We start from the raw sequence: 24,262 nt of genomic DNA on the forward strand, positions 1-24,262 counted from the left end.
CACTGTAGTATTCTTTCAGGGGGCCCAGAATTCCTAGCAACGGCCCTGCACATATCATATGAAAACACTCAAAGTGATCTCCAAACCAAATCAGATCATTTATTGAGCCATCAAATATCGATGTCCATAATTCACGTTTTGTATTAAAAACAAAAACTCAGTGCTTCTGTCTGTTTGATTTCATTTAACCTGGTGTACATTTACTGAAAGAAGTGTAAACTGTTTGTACACACGGTGTTCTCCACCTCTGTGTGAGTTACTGGCAGCCACCTGTTGATCCCGGCTTTTAGTCAATTATCAGAAATGCTGATAATTAAATATCATGCTGGTTGACTAATTGGATCATTTCCTTGTAGAGCTCATGACACATGAGTTGTGTACAGTGAATTGGTTTAGTGTGAACGACATGGGGACGGGACCCGAGTCCAGTCTCGACACCTGACCAGACCAGGTTCTAAAACAGGAACGAGATCAGATTGTGATGGACTGTTGTGTTTTTCTGTTGCAGGTTTTGAGCGAGGGAAGGAGGACCTCCTGCCTCTGCCTTTGAAAGAGGACTCACATTCCATATCTAAGAGCAAGGTAAGATGAACTGCTCCACTGCGATGGCGGGGGGTGGGGGTGGGCATGACTCCATGTGTTTGTGTTGTAATGAGACCAGAGAATTTGGGAATTAGCGCACATATTCTTTTTCTCTTTGCGGTTTACCCTCCGGCGTCAGATAGCCTACATCGAGACGAGTCGCACATCACACACACTGTGCACATCAAACATTTACTATCTAAAATTCAAACTCTGTTGTTCTTCCAACTGAGTGTGGAGGAGGCCGGGGCCCGTCTGCTTTATCCGACCAGGTCCACATCAAACAGAGCAGACGTGGGCGCGCGAGACACAGCAGAGAGGTTTGCATCAGACGGGGATCACCTCTCGCTTTTTTGTTATGATTCTGAAGCATAAAAACATATGACAGGATGCTGATTACGGAGGTTGGCCTGCTTCAAAGAGGCTCTCTCTGGGAGCTTTGATGAATCTTTATCTTTGGACTCTATCGCCTTGGAACAGCTGCGGAGAAGCAGAGTTGAGCCGTAGCAGCGTGTGCATGAGCCTTCACAGAAATCAGCGCGGTCCCCGTGGACGGCTTTAGCTTCGGGACTTGTTCGTGTACCGCTGATCTCTCTCCAGCTCCGTCTGTGGGCGGTTTAAGGCCTTAAGTAGCCCTGTTTTAGGAATGCCACACATCCCTGTCTGCCTCTGCTCTTTAAATTACTCCAACTGGCTTGCAAAGGGACCTGGCAGAGTTGCACCTGCACCGCCATTTATAGGCTTCATTCCACTAACTGAGTTTGAGCTGCTGCAAAACAAAAGGACTCCAGAGGGAAAACAAAAAAATCATTTTGAGATTATGTTTTCCATTTGGTAAACATCTAATATCGTGTCCTCATTTCATTGGAGTCTGTGTTGATCGTATCATTTGTGTTAACAGATGTATTTTTAATAAGAAGCACTCTGAGGCTTAGACCGCAGTAGATCATTTAACTGATGGTTGTTACGTAGCTGGCAGACATTTAAAAACACAAATCCTCATATGAAGTCTACACTGTATACACACAGTTGCCCATAAAGTTGGAATAATTCCTCTTTTTACTCCTATTCAAAGTGATATGTTTGGAAGAGATTGATCAATAAAGTTTTGAGAAGATAAACTCTTTATATGTCAAGAATAAATCACATTGTCACAATCATTTTATGAAAAGAGGTAAAAAAAAAAAAATTATTCCATCTTTAGGGGGCAACAGTGTACATAATAAAGTACGATCAAGAGTTTAGGGGAAAATAATCTTTTGTCAGTTTTCTGCTATTAACCCTTTCTTTTCTCTTGTGCTCTGACAGTCTGAAACGAAGCTGTACAATGGCTCCGACAAGGATGTGTCCACGTCTGGAGGAAAGCTCACCAAGAAGGAGTCCCTCAAGGTAAGACAGATTAAATCAGCTTAAGTCTCCAACATCCGGACGGCTAATTCTCCACACAGGCAAAATGAGTCTTAAAAATATTCTAATAATGGAAAGTGTTACGTGTGTCGTCTAATCACCGAGGCCTGTCAGGACTGTCATCTCACTCCGTCAGTCATGGTGAATAAAATCCTGCGCACTAGTTGGACTGAGTTTACTGTTCCTCCTTCACATCGTAACAATACAGAGCTGCCAGGATGCGTGACGAGGCAGAAACTTCACGCTGCAGCTGAAAGCTCCCAGGTGTTATTCTAACACAGACACTGAGGAGTGTGACTCCACTCTTTATTTGCAGCCAAATGTAATTCAGTGAGAAAATAAAGTGCGGCATATTATTATTCACCATCACGCAGACTGAAGCTGTCTGAGCTTTGTCCACATCTCTGTTGTCACTGCAGGTGCAAAAGAAAAACTACAGGGAGGAAAAGAAGAGGGCGACAAAGGAGCTGCTCAGCACCATCACTGATCCCTCTGTCATCGTCATGGCCGACTGGCTGAAGGTGAGAACAAGTGTTTATTGCTGTATTCAGGGTCGACGAGTAACAGACTAGTCAACTTAAAGGTTTGGGAAATTACAGATTCCTATATTTAAAGAGGAACTATGCTACATGTTTACCTTAATTAAACAGCTTCAGAGTAATAGTGCTGGTAGCATCTCTCAGCTGAAAACCAACCTCCGACCCGGTGTCCCAGCTCTCGTCTCTGTGGCACCGCAACACAAACGCGCCCCGTAACCTGTAATCTCTTGTTTATGACAGATAAGAAATACTGTATACACATCGGAACGTCCCTTTATCCACCCACTGCTCCATGGATTGCTTTCTCGCCGGCTTCGTTGAAAACAAATACACATGGCTGAGAGGAGGGTTAGCAAAACAGCAGAAAAATGACCCTTTAATATATTTAAGAATTAAATAAATATATTATTCCAATCACGGCAGCTAATTGCTTCAACATGACCTTGCCTAATCAAAGCAAGACATCTGGATTTCCTTTGAAAAAGAAATGGTTACATGACCACTCATAAATATATAACTAGGCACCTGGCATGTGGCTCAACCTGGCAACTTCCTGACCCTTTTTCTAGCACACAGTTCATATGACCTGTGTTGGGAATGACAGAACGACTTGACTTCATGTCATTAGGAAACAAAGCAGTCGTTTTAGAGTTAGAGAAACACAGTGTGAATGTGTTTATGTTTAGTACCAGAGGGTAATGCAGTCAGGTGAGGCCTTATCACATCTGACATCCCTGTGTTGGTGTTTTCTTCTCCTAGATCCGTGGCACTCTGAAGAGCTGGACCAAGCTGTGGTGCGTGCTGAAGCCGGGCGTCCTGCTCATCTACAAAACCCACAAGAACGGCCAGTGGGTGGGAACGGTGCTGCTCAACGCCTGCGAGCTGATCGAGAGGCCGTCCAAGAAGGACGGCTTCTGCTTCAAGCTCTTCCACCCGCTGGAGCAGTCCATCTGGGCTGTCAAGGTCAGGACATACTGAACCTCCAAAACACAGGATTCACTGATGGTCTAAAACACATTTTTAGTTCATGACAAACTTTAACAAACATGAAAAGAAAAAACCAAGCAGTCTGACTTATGGTGAAAGATGGAAACTGCAGAAGAGACATTTTATCCTCTGAACAGAGTAAAACATACTAATATGAATAAATGACAGGCTTGTAAAGGGTTAAATCTTTTACACTATTATGAGTAACATTGAAAAGCAGTTTAACTACTGTTTTTAAATTATGCCCAGTGAGTTATGATATATCCTATTACTCAAAAGGAGAAAATCCTGCATTTGAAAGGAAATGAGAGAATAATTCATACTGGTTCAAAACTGGTTTTCTTCCCCTTTGGCTGGTTCTTTAGTGTAGATATGTAAGAACCATGTAAGAACAATAAGGGACTCTGAGTTGAAAGACGCCCCTCTGCACTTTCTTGGACATAGTCATAGACTTATGAAAGAATGAAGAAATACTGCCTGAAGTCAAAGTCTGGGGTCTGTTGTTTTCAAGCATTTGTTTGAATAAAGGGAAGTTGAACACATTACACTGGAAGGACTGAATAGTTTAGCTCAGTGTAAATTTCTTTAATCCAAACAAAAGTCAGAGTGTTAGATCTGTTATATGTTGGATAGTTTGTTGTCCACACACACACACACAACCCCTTATAAAAGCACACTGTCATGTCTTTGTACAGTCATATATTGTACAAACAGCCACAGTGACATCAAACTTCTCATCTGACTAAAACAGCGAATCAGTCTATTTCTGTTATTAATCACAGTAAATGGATCATTGGGAAGCTGGGGAGGCATAATAACGCTGATGGTTTGTTATGCAGATGAGTGCAGCCTGTTTTGCTTTCCAGTGATGAATGAAACCAAACGAACACAAACAGATCATCAAGATTTTCCATTAGAGACAAATCCTTTGTTCCCCGCAGCTAGAACAAATAGTTCCACAAACATGGCCGTGAAAGGAGTTAAGAGCTCTTATTTGTTTAATTTAGGACAAGACAAAGACAATTATGCACCGATCCAGACATTTCCATATTTGGCAGTGCACGTTTGTCCTGTTTGTTCCTGTGTTTACAGCTCTGTTCTGTCGTCCACTCCAACTGTGATTTGGTTTTCATCACCGAATTCGCATTTCGAGTGTTTGTCCCTTTGTGGATGATATGAAAAAAGCTTGAATCACAATTAGCAGTCTGTGCGTTCGAGTACAGTTCCTTCTCTCCTCCCTGTGGAAACACTTCTCTGTCTCCTCTCTTTGCTCGTTCACATAATCACATACTCAAGGGTGCAGATTTCCTTTGTTTGCACATACAAAGGATTAAAAAACACTTAAGGGGGAAACCATCTATAAAAAAAAAAGGAGAGACACAGATCAAAATCCAACAATCAAGAAAGTCACCCCCCCATCTGAGCCTTAAAACACTGAAACCCTGCTTCTTGTTCCAAACAGGGTCCTAAAGGAGAAGCAGTGGGCTCCATCACGCAGCCGTTACCCAGCAGCCACCTCATCTTCCGCGCTGCCTCTGAGTCTGATGGTAAGAAACTGGCTCATTCACACTCCAGCTATCTGTCTTCTCTGAGTCTTCACAGTTTGCTTTCAATGTGTGACATTAGTTGGCATCACATTGGCAACAATTTTCTAAAGCAACATTATCATCAGCTCAGCCCTACATTAACTGCTGCCATGTGGCATTTTGTTAAGATGACACTAATCCTAATCCTTTTTTTTTTCTTTTTTAAAATCTGTGCAGTTTTTTTTTTAAATATGTGTCAGAGGGCTGATATTAGTACGAGCTGTAAATACTGTATCTAAAAAATTAAGAGACCACTTCAAAATGATCAGTTCCTCTGGTTTTACTATTCATAGGTACTTTTGTTTCATTCTATAACCTACTGACAAAATCTCTCCCAAATTGGAAATAAAAATATTGTCATTTAGAGCATTCATTTGCAGAAAATGGCAACAGGTCAAAATAACAAAAACATTCTGTTTTCAGACCTTGTATAATGCAAAGAAAACAAGTTCATATTCATTTTAAAACAACACAACACTACTTTTTAAACTTAGGAAGAGTTTAGTAATCAACATTGGTGGAATAATCCCAAATTTTATTTATTTATAATCTTTCTTCCTCATTATTAAATATGATTTGATTCAGGTGATCAGCTCAGTAGAGTGAAGTGTGCTTGTGTTGGAGTTCAATAGACACTGGAATCGATGGCTGCCATACATGTAGAGAAGCTGATTTATTAAGAACATTTCGGAGTGGTCTCTTTATTTTTTCCAGAGCTCTATATTGTAAATAAAATCCTCAGTAAGTTTCACAAAATAATAAATATTCAATTTAATGTGTAAGAAAACTAATTCAAGACCATTTCTATTGAGTCCAGTGACTCTCAAGCTGGTTGTTCATATAAAAACTTGGATTATTGTTCAGTCTCTCATCATGTGAGGGTGAAAAGAGAGAAGCTGAGGCAAAATGAAGAGATAATGTAAAAGAAAAGAAATGAATGAGACCTGAGTTCTGTTTCCAGTGGATGTTTGAGTTTTGGCAACCGAAGCTTTGTAAGATTGTTTCCGTGAATCTCTCTCACATTAATGGAGGTAAGTGAGAAGTTCCAGCCCCAGCCCAGCTCTGTGTCTCTGTCCGTGGTGCTGAAACATCCAGCGCCCGTCGCCCCGTCGCCCCGTCTCTCCCACATCCGTCCTGTCTCTCCCACATCCGTCCTGTCTCTCTCCGTGGTGCTGGATCAGTCAACCACTCTGCAGGTTAATGGTGAATCTCCATCTCTCTCTGTCTCAGGTCGCTGCTGGATGGACGCCTTGGAGCTGGCCCTGAAGTGCTCCAGTCTGCTGAAGAGGACCATGATCCGCGAGGGGAAGGAGGACATGAGCACCGTGGCCACCGGCGGAGAACACTCCATCAACTTCTACAGCCTCCTCCGAGCCCACAACATGCACGGCTTCCAGTCAGTTGTAAAACCACACCCGCACTCACATCACAGCTCGGTCGTCTCCGCCGGGAAACGTTCCTCATCCCTCTCCTTCACGTATCTCCCTCCAGGTTCAACGACAGCGACCATCTGAAAGACCCCGACCTGTACTCAGATAAGTCAGACCGGGAGGGGGAGCAGGACCACGAGGAGTCGGACCCAGAAGGCCTGGAGAAGAGCGAGGAGAGCGACAGCGACACGTCGGAGCGTCAGGACGACTCGTACATCGACCTGGACCCTAACGAACATCTGCGGGAAACCCCGTACCTGGAACAGTCCCACGAGGAACTGGGAGAGGTGGGAGATGAAGTCCACTGTCCTCGTACAGAAGCTTTAATCTAGTCTAAGTAGCTGAGTCATGTTTGCAGCATTAGGACACGGCCTCATAAGATTTTTAGCAAAATGCTTATTTCTTACAAAGTTTCTTGTTAATGAGAATAAATGAGCACGTTCCACTGCTGTGGCGATTAAGAAAAGTGTATCACAGTCGGGCTTTGATCACCATGTGGGCTGGTGTGCGTGGGCTCCTGCCGGGGACTGCAGTGGTACCACAACAAGTGTGAAAGTGCTAATATGCATTTCCATACTGATGAAATCTGAGTTTGACAGCTCATTATTTTAACGCTTACTGAGGCCAAGGCAGTGAGTGGAGGGGTGGGGGGGTGGTGGGGGTCTGGAGAGAGGACATAACAGGTTCAAGCCTGCTGCAGTCAGCATAGAATATGCCAGCAACTGAGTTCCAATAGGAGTGAGTGAATTGTAATGCGTCTGCAGTGTTTTCCATGACCTCTCTACCATTGTGTGTTCTCCTTTCTCTAGGCGGGTGAGGCTGCCCAGACAGAGACCGTATCAGAAGAGAATAAATCTCTGATCTGGACTTTGCTGAAGCAGGTCCGACCTGGCATGGACCTGTCCAAGGTGGTGTTGCCCACCTTCATCCTGGAGCCAAGATCCTTCCTGGACAAACTCTCCGACTACTACTACCATGCAGACTTCCTGTCAGAGTAAGTCCAGCCTCAGGTTTTGTGAGAATATAATGTTCTACAAAGCTCCTAAAAAGGTGCATTACATGCTTATACAAGCAAGAAAAAAAGGTAGTTTTAAAGGTCTCATATAGTATCGAGCGAGGTGGCCAAATCAGCTCTAGATTCTATATTAATGATGTAAAAGTATTAAAGCCTCAGTCCACAGAGAAATACACACAGTCTATATTCACAAACTTAAAACCAGCGGTCAGGACTTCTGTAACTTTGTGATGTCACAACAAAGCAGTCACCATCCACAGCCCTGTTCCAAGCCCCACCCACCTGGACCCACCTTTCAACTTCACAGGATTTGGTTTACCTGAAATAAACTAAAAACTAAAATTTGATTTTTATAGATCACTAAGACAGCAGTCAGCCAATCAGAAAAGAGCCTCCTCTTTTCTGATTGGTTCACTGACCTGTTGTTACCAGAACTTGTTACTAGAGCTCCAGAGAGGCCTGAGAAAGGAGATAAAACTACACAGAAAAAAATAGAACACATTAAATTATTTTTTTTCAATTTTTCAGGTAATTGATGGTGAGGTTTACTTTAGTTTTTTTTTTCTTCTTTTTCTTCTCAATGTAACATATGGTCACTTTCATTCACTGTGTCTTACCAAACGTCTCTGGTCTTACTGTCAGAAGAAACCAAGACATGTACTGTATGATGTATTTATACCTACAGTATGTAGAGACTCTGTGGACACTAGAGTGTCTGGGAAGATAATAAAGAGGATTCTGTAATAGATGGAGTGAAGTTGTAACTATGGGTTTACATAGGACCAGTATTTGTTCTGGTGCAGCATCAGTTTAAGCTTTGACTGTTTATTTTCTTGTCAGAGCTGCGATCGAAGAGAACGCCTATAACCGCATGAAGAAGGTGGTGAAGTGGTACATCTCTGGATTTTACAAAAAGCCAAAGGTGGGCAGAAATAAGACACACCGTACTTCCTGTCACACAGACTGTTGAGTCTTCAGTATGTCGGTCCAGCAGCGTATCATTGTTGCTTTTTAATCCTCAGGGGTTGAAGAAGCCTTACAATCCCATTATAGGGGAGACGTTTCGCTGCATGTGGCTCCACCAGAAGACCAACAGCAAGACCTTCTACATCGCAGAGCAGGTAACAGCAGCTCCACACCCACAAAGACCGAGCCATCTGATTGGGCCACAGCTGTTTATAATGTGGTGAATCGGTGGCTGCTGGTTGCTACTTTGTCTGCTGTCAGTCCTTAAGATGAGGTTCAGACGTCTTCCTCATTACAATTCAAGCTGACTGGCTCACTCTGTGTTCTCAGGTATCCCATCATCCCCCGGTCTCAGCCTTCTACGTGAGCAACAGGAAGGATGGATTCTGCCTCAGTGGCAGCATCCTGGCCAAGTCCAAGTTTTACGGTACAAACACACACACACACACACACACACACACACACACACACGACTAAAATCCAATTAATATTTCACCCTCAGGAAGGTTTAGTAAAAGAAACATGAACGTTGGTCGCTGCTGCTCTAGCTCTGTGTTTTTATATTTCAGGAAACTCGCTGTCGGCCATATTGGACGGGGAGGCTCGGCTCAATTTTCTCAATCGAGGGGAGGACTATGTGATGAACATGCCCTACGCCCACTGTAAAGGTCAGAGAGCACACTGTACACCCACACTAAACTGATCCACAGTCTTTTTCCAATCACGCAACATTTGTGTTATAGCACAAAATAGAGTGGAATAAAACAGTTTTTTTTTTCTATACTTTATTTTTCAAGTTTTTTTGTACAAAACTTGGGCAGCATCAATGCAATGAATGGTTACAATATGATGTGACAAAATAATTCAGATGCTAACCATGTAGTGCCCTTATTGATACAAAAGAAACAACAACTAAAAGGAAAGGAAAAAAAGTTTCAAGTTTATTTGTTTAAGAAATGGGACAATGCATATTAATAAACATTTAAAAAAAATGAAAAGAGATTGTAGCCATATGGAAGAGAGGAAAGACAATAAATTACAAAACAACCACAATAACAACCAAATGAAATGCACAACAATATAGACTATAAGTTTGGGATGAAACATGATTAACTAGCTCAATGTTAAAATCCTACTGTGAACATGGATTATACAGTAAAGTGCTCAATTGTATTGCAGGTGTGCCCGTAATGAAGTGCTAATAAGTGCAAGAATCTATTGCAGAAATCCCATAGTAAAGTGCATCATGCATTCAACAAACAACATATTAAAATACAACAAGCATACAGAAAACAGACAAAAAAGTATACAAATGTAAGTAGGACCATGTTCACAAATAACATAAACAAAAGGTAGATATGCAAACATACATACCCATGCACCTGAACACATACGTGCACATGTTCACATAGCACCCATATGACCACATAATCGTACACATATTCATAATTGCACACATACATATGCGCACATTCATACTAACAAAACATGAGAACCATGGGGTTGCGAGTACTATAGGTCTCCACTGAAATACAGTACTGATATCCATACCTGGTTCATTCTGTGTTTGTGACAGACCCTGAAGGGTCAGTGCAGGCCACTGTCTGCTTTTGTGGAAAAAGACAGAATAAGAAACAGCCCTGGCATTAAAGTTTCAGTTAGTGTCTGGGTCCTTCAGTTATCTGAGCTGACTGACATTTCTGCTGCTTGTTCATCTGATAGGGATCCTGTACGGCACCATGACCCTGGAGCTGGGTGGCCAGATCACCATAGCGTGCGAGAAGACGGGCTACAGCGCTCAGCTGGAGTTCAAACTGAAGGTACGGCTGTGTTTTCCTCTGCACTGATATGAGACAGAGTCCTGCAGCCGTGGTACAGTACAGTACAGTTAGTCCAGTCATTTTATGAGAAAAGGTTAAACAAATTGCAACAGAAGCAAACTTAACTGATTTTGTATCCTCAGCATGTCCTGAGTGAGGGAAAAAAAGCCCCGAAGAATCCCATTTCAGTTTGTGCGAATCAGGGGATTTTACAGTCATCTTGAAATTTAAAGTGGTCAACTTGTCGGTTGACCGATGGAGTCAACTCATTCCAATTTTCATGCCGGTACCACCACACCAACTTCACATATACATGTGCCGTCAAAATGGTGGAATTTATGCAAATTTATGCAGATTTATGCAAATTTGCTCATGTTAACAAAGAATTTCAAAAAACTTGTAATACATTTTTTGTTTGTCTTAATGTAAGTAATCAACTCAGTAATTTTCATGGAGATATCTAAAGGTTAAAATTTTTACCCTATTCACGTGAAAAAAATGTTTTATATGCGTATAAATGGGATGTTTGGGTGTTTTTCGAAACTTTCCCCTAATGGGATTCTTCTGGGCTTTTTTTCCCTCACTCAGGACATGTTGAGGATACAAAATCAGTTGAGTTTGCTTCTGTTGCAATTTGTTTAACGTTGACCCCTTTTTTGGCCTAAAATTACTGGACTAAGTAGGCCTGTAGACGTTTAGAGGTGTACAGTGATAAACCTGGTAGTGAGGGGGGGGTGTAGACGTTTAGAGGTGTACAGTGGTAAACCTGGTAGTGGGGGGGGGTGTAGACGTTTAGAGGTGTACAGTGGTAAACCTGGTAGTGGGGGGGGGTGTAGACGTTTAGAGGTGTACAGTGGTAAACCTGGTAGTGGGGGGGGGGGGCTCACAGGTTCTCACATGACGTCTGAATGTCTCGCTCCTCTACGCCATCACCAACCCCACTACTCCACCTCCTCGCCCTCCCTGAAATACACCCCCCATACTTTTATTTACCTGCTGTGTTATCTTGTCATAAACCAGCGGCAGGTACAGAGAGCACAACCAGAAACACACATGTCCATTTAAAGGGATAGTTCAACGTTTTGGCAAATTGGCCCCTTGCCGTAGTTTTAGGAGTAGGTTCATTACCTTTAATTGCCTGTGCAAGCTGTTTTTAGAACAACGGAGCAGAGCCGTGAGCTGCTCAGAGCTACGCTACGGAGGATAATGGAATTTCTTGGTTTCCCTCATCAAACTCATCAAATACAAAATCCAACAACTCCACAACGCTCTGGTGGACGAGTTGTGACCCGCACATTCACCACGCTATGAGATAATAACACAACGTTACGAGGGGGCAGCCTCAAAAACTACTCTGTCTGGTCCGTTATTATCTCATAGCGTGGTGAATATTCAGGTCACAACTTGTCCACCAGAGCGTTTTGGAGTTGTTGGATTGTGTATTTGATGAGTTTGATGAGGGAAACCAAGAAATCCCATAATGAGCCTCCGTAGCGTAGCTCTGAGCAGCTCACGGCTCTGCTCCGTTGTTCTAAAAATAGCTTGCACCGACAATTAAAGGCAAAGAACCTACTCCTAAAACTATAGGGATTATGGCAATGGGCCAGTTTGCTAAAATGTTGAACTATCCCTTTAACCTACTACTCCTAATGAGGATGAGTTTGGCTCCGTGTTTTGATAAACAGTGTCTTTGATGATGATAAAAGATGCTCGACATGTCAGTCCTGCATCTTCCTGCTGCAGAGCAGAGTGCTGAGTGTAGAGTGGCTGGGATGGAAACAACATGTCTGAATCGTGTTTATTTGAAGGTTGGTGGAGGAGCTGTAAGAAAACATTTATTCTTTTGTTTGTTAAATGATTTTGAATAGTTGGAAAAACAGCAGAATTGGAGCACAACTACATTTTGACACAGACACAGACACAATGCAGAGGCAGTGAAGCACAGGTGGATTTCCACGGTAACAGCAGCATGTAAACTGTATGTGTGCGGATATCTCTCCTTCCCCTCCCCTTAAAAACCCTCCCTCACTTTCCTTCCTCTTTCCTTCCTTCCTCCCTCTCCTCCTCTTCACCTCTGTTCCTCTGTACCTGGCTTTTCCTCCCTCCCTCCCCTCCTCCTCCTCCTCCCTGCCGCCTCCTCTCTCTCTTCTCTCTCCTGCAGCCGTTCCTGGGCAGCAGCGACAGCGTCAACCAGATCTCTGGAAAGATCAAGCTGGGGAAGGAGGTGTTGGCTACACTGGAAGGACACTGGGTGAGACACACTATCCACTGACTGACTGTTTGTCATTGAGGGAACAAAACTCTCCTGTGGGCAGGAGTTGTTTTTCATGGGTTCATTAAAGGTACAGTATGTAAGAAATCTAAAGCAACTGGCTGTAAAATCCTCACATATGTCACAGAGACTCAGGAATAATGTTCATATAACATGATGAACTCACCAACAACAATAGCACAGCCAGAGTATTCGCATTAAAAATCTTTTTTTGCAGGCTGCAAATCATGTTTATGTTTTGAATTTACGTGTTTACATGTAGCGCCACCTAGCGCTCTCTCCCAGTCACAGCGGTGTCAGTGGTGTTTCAGCCTCAGTCTGCTTCCACTGAGCTGCTGCTACGACTGGGAGAAAAAACCAGTTCACTGTGTTTTGAATTTGACTGCAGTAACCGTTTTTGGCCACATTCTTACATACTGTACCTTTAAGTTGTTGTGTTGCTTTCTTTATACTTTTTTCTTGTGAGATTTGTGTTGGAATGAAAACTTTATTTTGAAAAACTAAACAAAACAAAAGAAAATTGTAAGTCATACAGTTCTATGAGGATGACAAGCTTACATCAAATATAAAAGCTCTTAGTCATGAAAACAGTGTTGATTGATTGATATCTTTATTGATTGATGGATATCTTTATTTCGATCATGTAAACGACAATGTAAAAACAAAAAAAAAAAAGATAAAATAATAATATAATAAGGAAATAAGTGAACAGCAAAAATGTATACACAAAAAAAGTAACATCTCATAAGCAACGCAGTTTACATGAGCGAAAAGGAGTAGGAAGAAGTATAAACTTATCTAATCCTACCCCTATCATTTTAACTATATGTTCTAATTAAACATTTTACACATTACACATTTTAATCCAAATAGTAAGTAAGCAAACACCTTGTGTGAATTATTCAATGTACCTCTGGAGAATCATTTCTTTATGTCTCTTTTTAAACATGATTACACTCGAAATGTTTTTGATTTCAGTACTCATATTATTCCACAGTTTTACTCCACAAATGGTGATACAGAAACTTTTCTTTGTTGTGCGAGCTCTACCAACCTTTAGATTTGATTTCTCTCTTAAATCATAACCTTGCTCTCTTTCATGAAACATTCTCTGAATATTTCTTGGTAGCAGATAGTTCCTTGCTTTTCATAGGTAAACTTGAAGGTAGTTAATGTAGTCTAATACTCCAGCTACATGCATCTTGTCAATGTAAACACAGTTTTATCAGAGGTAAAGGAAACAGTGGGAGACTTTTGTTAGAGTGTGTCCTTAATGAGAGGTTGTGACTCCACTCACAGGACAGCGAGATCTTCATCAACGACAAGAAGACAGGGACAGTCGACACTTTCTGGAACCCCACACAGGACCTGAGACAGAGTCGACTGACCCGCTGCACCGTCCCCCCGGAGGAGCAGGGGGAGTACGAGGCAGAGAGGTACTGTACATACCGTACTGCACATCCTCACTGTCTGCACCTTCATCTGGTGTTGTCTGAACTGACCCGGTCCTCCTCTGTGTCCGTCAGGCTGTGGCAGCACGTGACCCGGGCCATCAACAACAAGGACCAGACCGAGGCCACCAACGAGAAGTTCATCCTGGAGGAGGTTCAGAGGAAGTCGGCCCGCGAGCGGAAAGCCAAGTGTGAAGAGTGGATCCCCGCCCTGTTTGAGCAGGACTCGGTCACTGGAGAGTGGCACTACAGATACGCTGAGTGAGTGACTCTGCTGCCTGTCACATCTCATCTACTGCAGTGAAGCTGCTGCAGCTCTCACCACCTTCCTGCTGTGACTCACTGAAAATCAAACTCTGTTCCAGGATAAATCCATACCCCAGTTCTACAGTGTAATACTAATAAATACATGTGGAGGGCCTCACTATAGTAATTCTACAGTATGGACGAGTACTAACAGGCAGACTAATACTCAATTGATCAGTCTGGTACAATCAATATCTGATAGTTAATATACTAGAGAGCAATATATTTCCCTGTAATCCTGCTTGTATTCTACCTTTTCTTTAAAATAGCCACTAACAGAGAGAAACCCAGGATGTACTGAGTGAGTCATTTTAACAAGAGGCTTGTCAGTGGCTCACTGGGACACAAAGTGCTGATACAATTAAAGATAATATTAGCCAAAAATATTTATTGGTTAGTTTTCTCATCTTAATATTAGGTAGCAAGTAAATATTTAATGAAAATGCTAGAAATATAAAGCTGGGTTTGAATTAAGACACATTTAAGATTTAACATTTGGATCATAATGAAATGTACTATATGACCACCCACGTCCGATCCACTGAACATATCATAAAAATCTTCTTCTATTCTAGGACCTTTACTGTTCTCACATCTTCCAGTTGCTTGATCAATAGAACAGGACTTTATTGAACAGGCTGCCATCTAGTGGTCACTGCTTGTAACTACACAGTTGTTCTCAAACCTGCTTCATGAGTAGAATAGAATAGAATATACTTTATTGAATAAATAATATAATAATAATAATAATGATAGCGTTTATTTATATAGCACCTTACAACATCCGGAGTGATGAACCAAGTGCTTTACATAACAGATACAAAGAGAAAGAGAACACAGAAATGATCAAATACATGACAAATGACAAACAATAGAAATAATAAGTGTAAAAAATATGTACAAACAAACAAAAGAAAACAAAATATACACAGCAGCATCCAGAAGGAGGGGGTGTAGATGAATAGACTGTGTTTCTATAGAGTATAAATGACAGGAACGCCCTCGACCCTGCACTGTAAAGAAAATGTTTTCACTGGTAAGAGATGCAGGTGGGCGGTTGATGTTTTTGCCATCTTTTCCTCTTTCTCTCTCTTTTTCTCTCTCCCTCTCCCTCTCTCTCTGTGACTCCTCATCTCTGTCTTCGTGTCTCTCCCCCCCCCCAGCACGAGGCCCTGGGACCCGCTCAACGACCTGATCCAGTTTGAGAAAGACGGCTGCATCCAGACCAAGGTCCGACACCGCACCCCTATGGTACGTTCTGGCAGTCTTATTAGTCTGAGTAACCAGGGGCCGCGGAGGGACAATTGCAAGTGCCAGGTAGGTCGACCCGATCGAAACACAACCAACACAAAGCATCTCGCCACCGCCGCCTCAGCCTCCTTCACCGCAGCACCCGTTGCACCGTCTTCATTGTCGCTTCTTCTCTTTGTGTCGTCATGGCTGTGCTGACGCCGCCGTCATCGCCTCTGCTCCTCTTGTGTCTCTACCTCTGGTTTTTTTTTGGTTGGTTTTTTTTCATTTCTCGCCCTGACACCTGCTGCTCTCTCTGTACGGGAGGGAAGGGCATGTCACACTGCATCATACTGTAAGTCAACAGCCAGGTTTTTCCTTCCTTCTCCTGCCTTTAATGGGAGGAAAATAACAATGCAACACAAAGGAACGCACGTACCACACTGTCCTGTGTGATTAAGAGCACGGTGAGGGTTAGAGCCTCTCCTTAGAGCCACTGGATGCTGAACTCAGTCTGCTCTAAATCTAACACTATGTGCGATATAAATGTTGTCACTCATAGTGACAGACTGTTTCAGCATCTTTCTACGCAGGCGATAAAACAGTTCTAATAAACTCTCTGTCCTCTTCCAGTCCAGCATCAAACAACACAGACAGAGTTCCAACTAGCTGGAGACCACTGTCGAGCTTTCAGCAGCTCAGAATCTAATTATTTCCCTCAGGAAACCCAACTACAGTAAAAAAGAAAAAAGGAAGAGGAAAAGAGATGAGAAAGGAAAGAGAAAAGTTCCTCCCCAGCTCGGCCCGTCACCAGTGGCTGGCTGCAGCCACCATGCCCTCCTCACCTCCCACCTGTCCTCGTCTTCATCGATCTGTTTCTATGTTGTGTTCACTAATCGGCTCCTAACTGTGACTCGAATCACAGTTTCTGGTTCTGTTCAGAGGCTGCAGGCTGCTCTGGTGCAGCCAGTAAAACCACTGGCTGCTTGTCTGGCATCTGTGCGTGTGTGTATGTGTGTGTGTTTAAAGGGATAGTTCAACATTTTGGCAAATTGGCCCAATGCCATAATCCCTATAGTTTTAGGAATAGGTTCGTTACCTTTAATTGTTGGTGCAAGCTGTTTTTAGAACGGCGGAGCAGAGCCGTGAGCTGCTCAGAGCTACGCTAAGGCTAATGGGATTTCTTGGGTTCTCTAATCAAACTCATCAAATACACAATGCGAAAACAACTCTGTCTCGTAACGTTCCGTTATTATCTCATAGCGTCATGAATGTGCAAGTCACAATTTGTCCACAAGAGTGCTTTGGAGTTTTTGGATTGTGTATTTCGATGAGGGAAACCAAGAAATCCCATTAGCCTCCGTAGCGTAGCTCTGAGCAGCTCACGGCTCTGCTCCGCCGATCTAAAAATAGCTTGCACTGACAATTAAAGGTAATGAACCTACTGCTAAAACTATAGGGATTATGACAATGGGCCAATTTGCCAAAATGTTGAACTATCCCTTTAAAGTAACCCCCTGCTTAGAGCCAGAGCCAGTGAAGTTTCATTCTGTGGTTAGTTGTCTGCCACCATCGGTAACAGCACAGACACTGTCTGTAGGTCAGATGTGTCAGATCAAGTAAAACGGCCTGTCTGTACGTCAGACCGGCCTGTGATTGGCTGCTACACACACACACACACACACACACACACACACACACACACACACACACACACACACACACACACACACACACACAGTAACATCCAGAGCAAGTCAAACACACCTTCATGCTTAATGCTTCCTGAAATCTGATATTGGAATAAATCAAATTCTAAAAAGCATTATTCCCTCATTTGGAACAGGCCTCCATCTGTTGAAATGTTTTGACCTTATGATGTCTGTCATCCAAAATGTTTTTATGCTGCCAACATTGAATCAACAAACTCTGTCTTAGTGCATCACATTAAAAAAGCTGTAATCCAGTCAGAGTTTAATCCTCTTGAATCATTTTAATGTCCCGGCTCTCGGCAGGTCGGGGTTATTTTGGATGTTGGCTGTGTCATCTAGTGTTTAAGTTGGATGTAACCTATTGATATGCATGCACTGCACAGCTGTCATTACTGCGCCGACTAGCATGTGTGTGTGGGAGGGAGTCTTGCATCATAGCATCAGTTTGTGGTGTTGATTGTTTTTAAACTATTCACTTTTCTGTTTTCTTTCTTTCTTTTTTTTTTGTCTGTAATTTTATCTGCATGTAGCTGCTCTGTGTGTGTGGCCTGTGTTATAACCTGTCTATCTTTGCGTGTTTGTGTGTGTTTGTGTGTGTGTGTATGGGTGTGTGAACAGGTAACGGTGCCAAAGAGGAAACACAAGAGTGACAAGCCCAAAAGCCCAGAGAGCGGCTGCTCGTCACCTGAACCCGACCGTCAGGACTCGTCTGGCAGCGAGCGTGAGTCATTAACAGTAAAATCACTGCTCATATTAACATCAGCCTGAATGATCCCTGCTGTTCAGTGTAGAGCAGCTCCTGGCTACATGTTGACATCATCATGGTCCTGTCCAGACTCCATCTAGTTGTGTAAATCCTCCAAACACCAAATAAGTGAGTTATAAAAGCTATAAAAAAAGTGGACAGCTTGATGGAGGTTGAATATGAAAGTATTTGTGAAAGGATGAACAATGATCTGGGATCAGTGGAGACCTCTGCTGGTCATGAGTCAGCATTTTCTGGGACACATCACAAAAAGTCCACTGTCAGTACAGTACATACTACATCACATATGAAATAAAAACAAAAATCTGTATCTATCTTAGACTTCATAGAAGGGCTGTTAAAGGGATAGTTCAGCTTTTTTTGAAGTGGGGTTGTATTAGGTACAATTGGCCATTAAGTATAAGTGTGTTTATCTGGAACTACCCAACTCACTCAGTAGAAAGGTCTCTGAAAAAAAATACACTGATTAATCGTCCCTCATTGACAACAGTGTACTGCCTGTGTCCGGTGTTTCTTAGTGGGGGGGGAGCAGAGACCTTTCTACTGCAGATGTTATTCTTAATGGCCATTTGTTCCTCAAAAAAGCTGAACTATCCCTTTTTAAGGCTTTTAATCTGAAATATTTACCTTCATGTTTGCGGTCACCTGCTGAGATTTTCTTCATACCTCACTTCAACAAGAAAAAGTTAAACAAAGGAATTTGCAAACTAGAATTAAAGAGTTTTTTGTTTTGTTTTGTTTTTTCCTTTTTTTTGCTCTGATACCAGACGCACATTATTATTATTATTTATCTGTTTGTTTTCATTTATCACTATTATTATTATTAGTCTCATTATTATGATTATTATTATTATTATTATTATTATTATTATTATTATTATTACTGTCAGCATTTTATTATTAATTTCAGTGTGTGAGTGTATGTTTGTGTATGTGTGTGTGTAGTATACGATATGAATAAAAAACAGTTACATAAACTGTATATACTGTATGTATATAAAAAAAAGAAGATACCAGACCCATGGTGTTAGTTCCTCTTGTGTTTCCTGTAGGGGTGATACAGTACGAACTTGCTGCTACGTCATATTTAATTTAGTCCATACCCAATTTTAGAATCTAAACTTTACAAAGAAACTTTCAGCTGAAGACGTTTTTTTTCCTTGAGAAAAGTAAGATTTGCTTTAACATGTCAGCTTTATGCTGGTATCTGAGCCACTGAATTCACTTCTCCCCCAAAAAGGCTTTAGAGAGTATTAAAGTCTTATATTTCATTTACAGAGCTCTGCATGTTTCCTCCTGCCCCCCCCCCTCACACTGCACTGTTAGATCTACTCAGAGATGTTGTACAACATGTCTGTGCTCATACAGTCAGTGCAGCAGTGCAGGTCTTTACCTTAACGATGTTGCTGAACTGACTGTGATGTAAATGTCACTAACTTCATGTGTTACGTCTCATTTTGTCTCAGGACACAAAAGCAAACACAACAGCCGTCTGAGGAAGAAAGGAGCCGACCTCAGTGAACTTCAAAGTGCCATTGAATCTATAAAGAAGACGCAGGAGGACATCAACAGGTGAGACCACACCCCCACTTCTTAAAGGGATACTTCACCCAAAATCAATAATTCACCATCACCAATCATCTACTCACAGTCATGCCAAGGAAGGGTTCGGGGAACTTTCTGCACGAGATTTGCTGCAAGATGGTCTTCCGTGTTTACATCATCCAGCCAATGGTTTACAACGACAAACAAACATCTCTCAGCAAATCTCGTGCATGCATCAACAGAGCCACTGGGAGCTGCTGCTACAACAAGGCTAAAAACAGAGATCAAATTAATATTTTCCAAACAACTTTTTCATGTGGCGGCTTCAGGACACTTGGGTCAGTACGAACGAGCAGTATGGAGGTATTTGGATGTTTCATAGTGTGTGTTTTGGACGATTCAAAGTGAGCACTATCCACCGCCATTATATGAAAATCGGTTACCAGCCGGGCCCCCCCTGGAACTCCAAAAGTGTTTTGATGACTCTGAAAGTTCTCCAAACCCTTCCTTGGCATGACGGGGAGTAGATGATTGGTGAATTATCGATTTTGGATGAAGTATCCCTTTAATTCTACCTTTGTCTGACAACAAACACTCTCTCTGTTGGTTCTGGTTTTGGTGTCATTTCCCAACAGAGAAGAAGTTTAGAGGGGTTCAAAGGTGAAACCATGAATTACAAGTGAAAACTAGAGAATGCATTTCCTGAAGGAAATACAGGTGAATGCTGAAAGCTGGAAGCTGAATGAGTTGAATAAATTGTTGAAACAATACTGAATTAAGTGAAGAAAGTGCTGAAGAAATCTTGACAAGATGAAACAATATCTGAAGAGTAAAAGTAAAAGATGTAAGAAGGAGGCTGTATGAAATGGTTGGAAATTACTTGAATTGTTGAAGATTAGTATGAAGAAATAGAAAAACTGAACAGTTCTCAAATATTTTTAAAACTGAAGTTTAGAGGGTGTGGTTAGACGGTATGATCTCTTGCTGAGTTAATCAGGTTTTAGGGAGCGGGTAGAGAACACATCCCATAATATGGGCTCTGGCCCTTGTGCAGGAGATCGCTGGTTTGACTCCCGACCAAGACGATCATTTACTCTGTGTGTGTTCCCTCGTTCTCTCCCTTGTTTCCTGTCAAACCTCCACTGTCCTGTCCAGTAAAGGCAAAAATAACAACCACACCACAAATATCTATGACTGCACTATGAGCCGATGATGTCACCTGCCTCTTCACCTCTGACATCCCGTGTGTGTGTGTGTGTGTGTGTGTGTGTGTGTGCAGGAGCGTCAGCGTCCTGCGGAGTCGCGCGGTGGGCCGGGCGGAGGGCGGCTCCTTCCTCCAGCAGCGCGACTACGTCATCATCGTTTTCCTCATCCTCCTTCAGGTCCTGATCAACTATGTGTTCAAGTAGCAGCCATAAGCCCACGGAGAGAGTGGTGCCCTTACACACACACACACACACACTCACACACACACACACTCACACACACACACACACAGATGCAGTCTCACACTCTTCGAGCCTTAGGCGTCACGATGGGGTACTGAGAGACATGAGCTGTGACGTCCCATGATAAGTGACTGCAGCAGCGTCCTCCACTTCTCTTCTCCTCTGTCTTTATTAACCCCCGACCGACCGCACACGTCCAGAAGAGTGGAGACTTCAACGCAGAAAAGAGACTTTAAAGAAAACAAAAACTCGTATTTATTTTGAACCGGTCCATTCCAAAAACTCTTGAGGGATCCACAGATTTCAAAGCGGAGAGGAGAAGCTGCTGGAGGAGAGGTTCTGGTGTGATGAAGTCTCGTCGTCCTCTCTGGAGCGTTCTGTCTGATTTGCCTTGATGATGTGAGAGGCAAAGACAGCAGCCATTTTATTTTTTATTTTTAAACTGTTCTTTGTTTTTCTTTGTTTTGTTTTTCTGTTTTTTCCGATGGAGTGAAACCACTCTGTCGATTCACATTTCACCTCAACCGACAGGGAAAAACCTTTTAACATGGAGACAAGTCCCACGTCTCAGATGGTAACAAAGATATAAAAAAAACAACGACAAAAAAAAAACAACCTTTAATTTAAATGTTTCTTAATGTTTTGTTTCTTTGCTCGGTGTGTCCTGCGTGGACTGGGGTCTGCTTGGAACAAAAAAAAAAAAAAGCAAAGCGTTGATAAGGGAGAAAAAGTGGTCCAAATCTCTGTGAGTTTTATTTTTTTATAATCACATACTTTTCATATCGTCTGGGTTTTTAAACGCGTGGAAACGGACCAGAAAGACAAATGACAAAGTGATACTGTCAAAAGGAACAGAAGCTATAATTTCTGCTGTATAATAAAAACGTCACCTTTTTCATACAAAGTCGATGTTAAAAAAAACTAAAACAAAAACAACGTCATTGTAAACTGTAGGTAGCAGATGTACAGACGGGAGCGAGTGTAGGACGTCCGCCCGCTGTACACAGTTCTGTTTTAAGGCACAAATGCACTGGAAATGTTTGTATTAATTCATTAATTTCGTTAGTTCGACTTGTTCTCAAGTGGACGACGTCTCTGAACTGTTTTATATTTCTGCTCTGACGCGGTCTGGAGCGCCGACAGGGGCCAAAGAGCTCAGTGACCACTGCCCCCGTTTCAGGTAAAGACAGTACCACGTGTTCAAGAAGCTTTGAGGCCACGCTGCTATTCAGAAGTGGTCTGGTCCATGTGTCCACGTTGTTTGATCAGTCTGAGGGTGAATGTGTCTCCAGCTTCGTAACGGTGACTTGAAGCAGCAGAGGTTGAAGGGACGGCTGCAGAATGACTCAACACTTCTACGGCTGCAGGAAGTTGAGCCATGACTCACCGTCGTCCAATCAGCAGTCTGATACAGTCTGGGATGTTTCATTTTACACAGACTTGCAGCAGGTGAACATCGGTGTCAGAATAATCTCGTTCGGTGAAGTTCATCATCGCGTCCTGTTGACAAAGACTTGAGCTTGTGGAGCTGTCCTTGACTCTTCAACTGCTCTGAGATCAGTTATGATATCACAGCATTATCCTCACGCACTAAAACTGCACTCAGAGGCAGCAGTAGGGAGTTTTTGTGTATAGGAAAGAAGCAGAGGAGTGGATCAGTAGCTAGTTAGAAGTTAGTAGCATAGTATACGGGTTCAACCATTACAAAGTGCAGGGGCCGCTTGAGTTTCACTGCCGCAAAGGGTTTTCTGGGGCATCACGTGATAGAATCCTGGTTCCAGACCAGTTGTTTCCCATCTACATCATCACCTCATGTCGTCACCACTTCAACCATCGCTGCTTTAAGTCTCTGTTTACTTTCCAGGAGCGTTATCAATCCTCCCGTCTGACTGCAAGAAAGAGAGGAGGTGGGAAAGGATGAATTCAAACAGTTTCTTTAAGATGATTTATTCTAACAGCAGAGTTAAGTTGTGGAAGCACATAGAGAGATACACATAGACAATGGTGCATATACAGTTCTAACTGAAGGCCTCCAGACCGAGCGTCAGAGGAGAGAGGCCGTAACACTCCACTCCATCATCAGGACAGAGTTCAGAGCATCGGTCGTGGTTTCCAGTGCTTTTGTGCCTCTGATGTAAAAGCAGGAAAAGTAGAGATAGAGACTTTAGCGAGCTCCAAGTGAGAGGAGAAGATAGACTTTTTCTACGTACTACTGTCACCATAGTATACCATTCCAAATGTACGCAAGTACCAGCCAAACTCAGTGTGTAGAGTAGGAGTCGGCCCCGTTCACTGTGTAAATATCCAATGGGACGGCTCGGTCCTCGCGACTCTAGCGCGGTGCGGCGTCTCAGCACCAAGGTTGTTCTTTTCTTTTGTTTTTTTTCGCAATACAGACACTCCTGCGCTCTGTGCACAAGCCAGTCTTTAACCTCGTGTGTCCTTCTGTCCACTGCTCTGTAGATACACATGGACATCCGTCAGATTCCCACCGGCTCACGGCCTCCACGTGTGGCTCGTCACTCAGCAGTGGTTTAACCCGCAGCTTCAGAACACTTGAACGCACCCTGACGATAAGCAGGCCCATGAGCACTGAGGCAGATTAGACACTCTGAAGGTTCAGAAGCTGCTTGATATTTGATAAAGTCCAGAAGGTTTAAGTTTGTCCTCCTGCTTCCCAGAAAGACAAACTGTTGGTTTTGTTTTCTGCTGTGTGTGTTTTCACCATGAAGGCAGCACAGGAGAACTCCTTCCTGACCTTTCTACCACACCGTCAGGGTTTTCTAAGTAAGAAGCTACAAACCGAGGCCATTCAGAAAGATCAGACCCCCCCCCCTCCCCCCCAGATATCAGAAAACATTGATTTTGTATCTCTCTTCGCCTGTCATGATGTTAGCCTTGTCAATGTTTACATATCCAATTGCCTCCGCCGTCAGCAGACTGTGAAGCGATGCAGAACTCTGTAACGCTGACAACAGGTTTAAAAGACAAACTGGTCTGGTAGCATCGTCGGACGGGAGCCAGCTGTACCCCCCCCACCACCCCCCCCACCCCCACCACCCCCTCCCCCTCTCCGTAAGTTACCCGGCTGGCCCGTGTGTATCTGTACATGTCTGTGTGTGTGTTTATCCTCATTGCCTCAATCGCTCATCTTGATCCAGATGTTAGAATGTGGAGAAATAAGTTTATACCAGTGCCTT

At 42.9% G+C, this 24,262-nt stretch overlaps 1 protein-coding gene and 1 pseudogene across 9 annotated transcripts in view; both read left to right on the forward strand.

Annotated features, from left to right (window-relative positions):
- The window catches only part of osbpl8 (oxysterol binding protein-like 8), a 127,840-nt gene extending 105,592 nt beyond the window's left edge, over positions 1–22,248 (forward strand). For 3 of the 8 annotated variants that reach the window (XM_085769668.1, XM_085769674.1, XM_085769673.1), the window contains 20 exons: positions 509–582; positions 1,891–1,971; positions 2,409–2,510; positions 3,288–3,491; positions 4,978–5,062; positions 6,332–6,497; positions 6,593–6,818; positions 7,341–7,525; positions 8,387–8,468; positions 8,569–8,667; positions 8,843–8,939; positions 9,082–9,180; positions 10,235–10,332; positions 12,494–12,583; positions 13,904–14,040; positions 14,131–14,316; positions 15,525–15,612; positions 17,922–18,024; positions 19,536–19,641; positions 20,894–21,975. In XM_085769668.1, the coding sequence (XP_085625794.1) occupies positions 509–582; positions 1,891–1,971; positions 2,409–2,510; positions 3,288–3,491; positions 4,978–5,062; positions 6,332–6,497; positions 6,593–6,818; positions 7,341–7,525; positions 8,387–8,468; positions 8,569–8,667; positions 8,843–8,939; positions 9,082–9,180; positions 10,235–10,332; positions 12,494–12,583; positions 13,904–14,040; positions 14,131–14,316; positions 15,525–15,612; positions 17,922–18,024; positions 19,536–19,641; positions 20,894–21,023 (2,438 nt within the window). In that variant the 3' untranslated portion in view covers positions 21,024–21,975. Of the gene's footprint in view, positions 1–508; positions 583–1,890; positions 1,972–2,408; positions 2,511–3,287; positions 3,492–4,977; positions 5,063–6,331; positions 6,498–6,592; positions 6,819–7,340; positions 7,526–8,386; positions 8,469–8,568; positions 8,668–8,842; positions 8,940–9,081; positions 9,181–10,234; positions 10,333–12,493; positions 12,584–13,903; positions 14,041–14,130; positions 14,317–15,524; positions 15,679–17,921; positions 18,025–19,535; positions 19,642–20,893 lie in introns of all 8 variants that reach the window. The other 5 variants (XM_085769670.1, XM_085769672.1, XM_085769669.1 and 2 more) reach the window with 2 other exon arrangements.
- The window catches only part of LOC146962883 (gamma-crystallin M2 pseudogene), a 310,111-nt pseudogene that overhangs the window by 82,299 nt on the left and 203,550 nt on the right, over positions 1–24,262 (forward strand). The gene's annotated exons all lie outside the window — the stretch shown is intronic.

This window comes from Trachurus japonicus, chromosome 23, assembly GCF_045865225.1.
Source record: "Trachurus japonicus isolate A0001 chromosome 23, Traja_1.0".
In the NCBI taxonomy this organism is placed as follows: domain Eukaryota; kingdom Metazoa; phylum Chordata; class Actinopteri; order Carangiformes; family Carangidae; genus Trachurus; species Trachurus japonicus.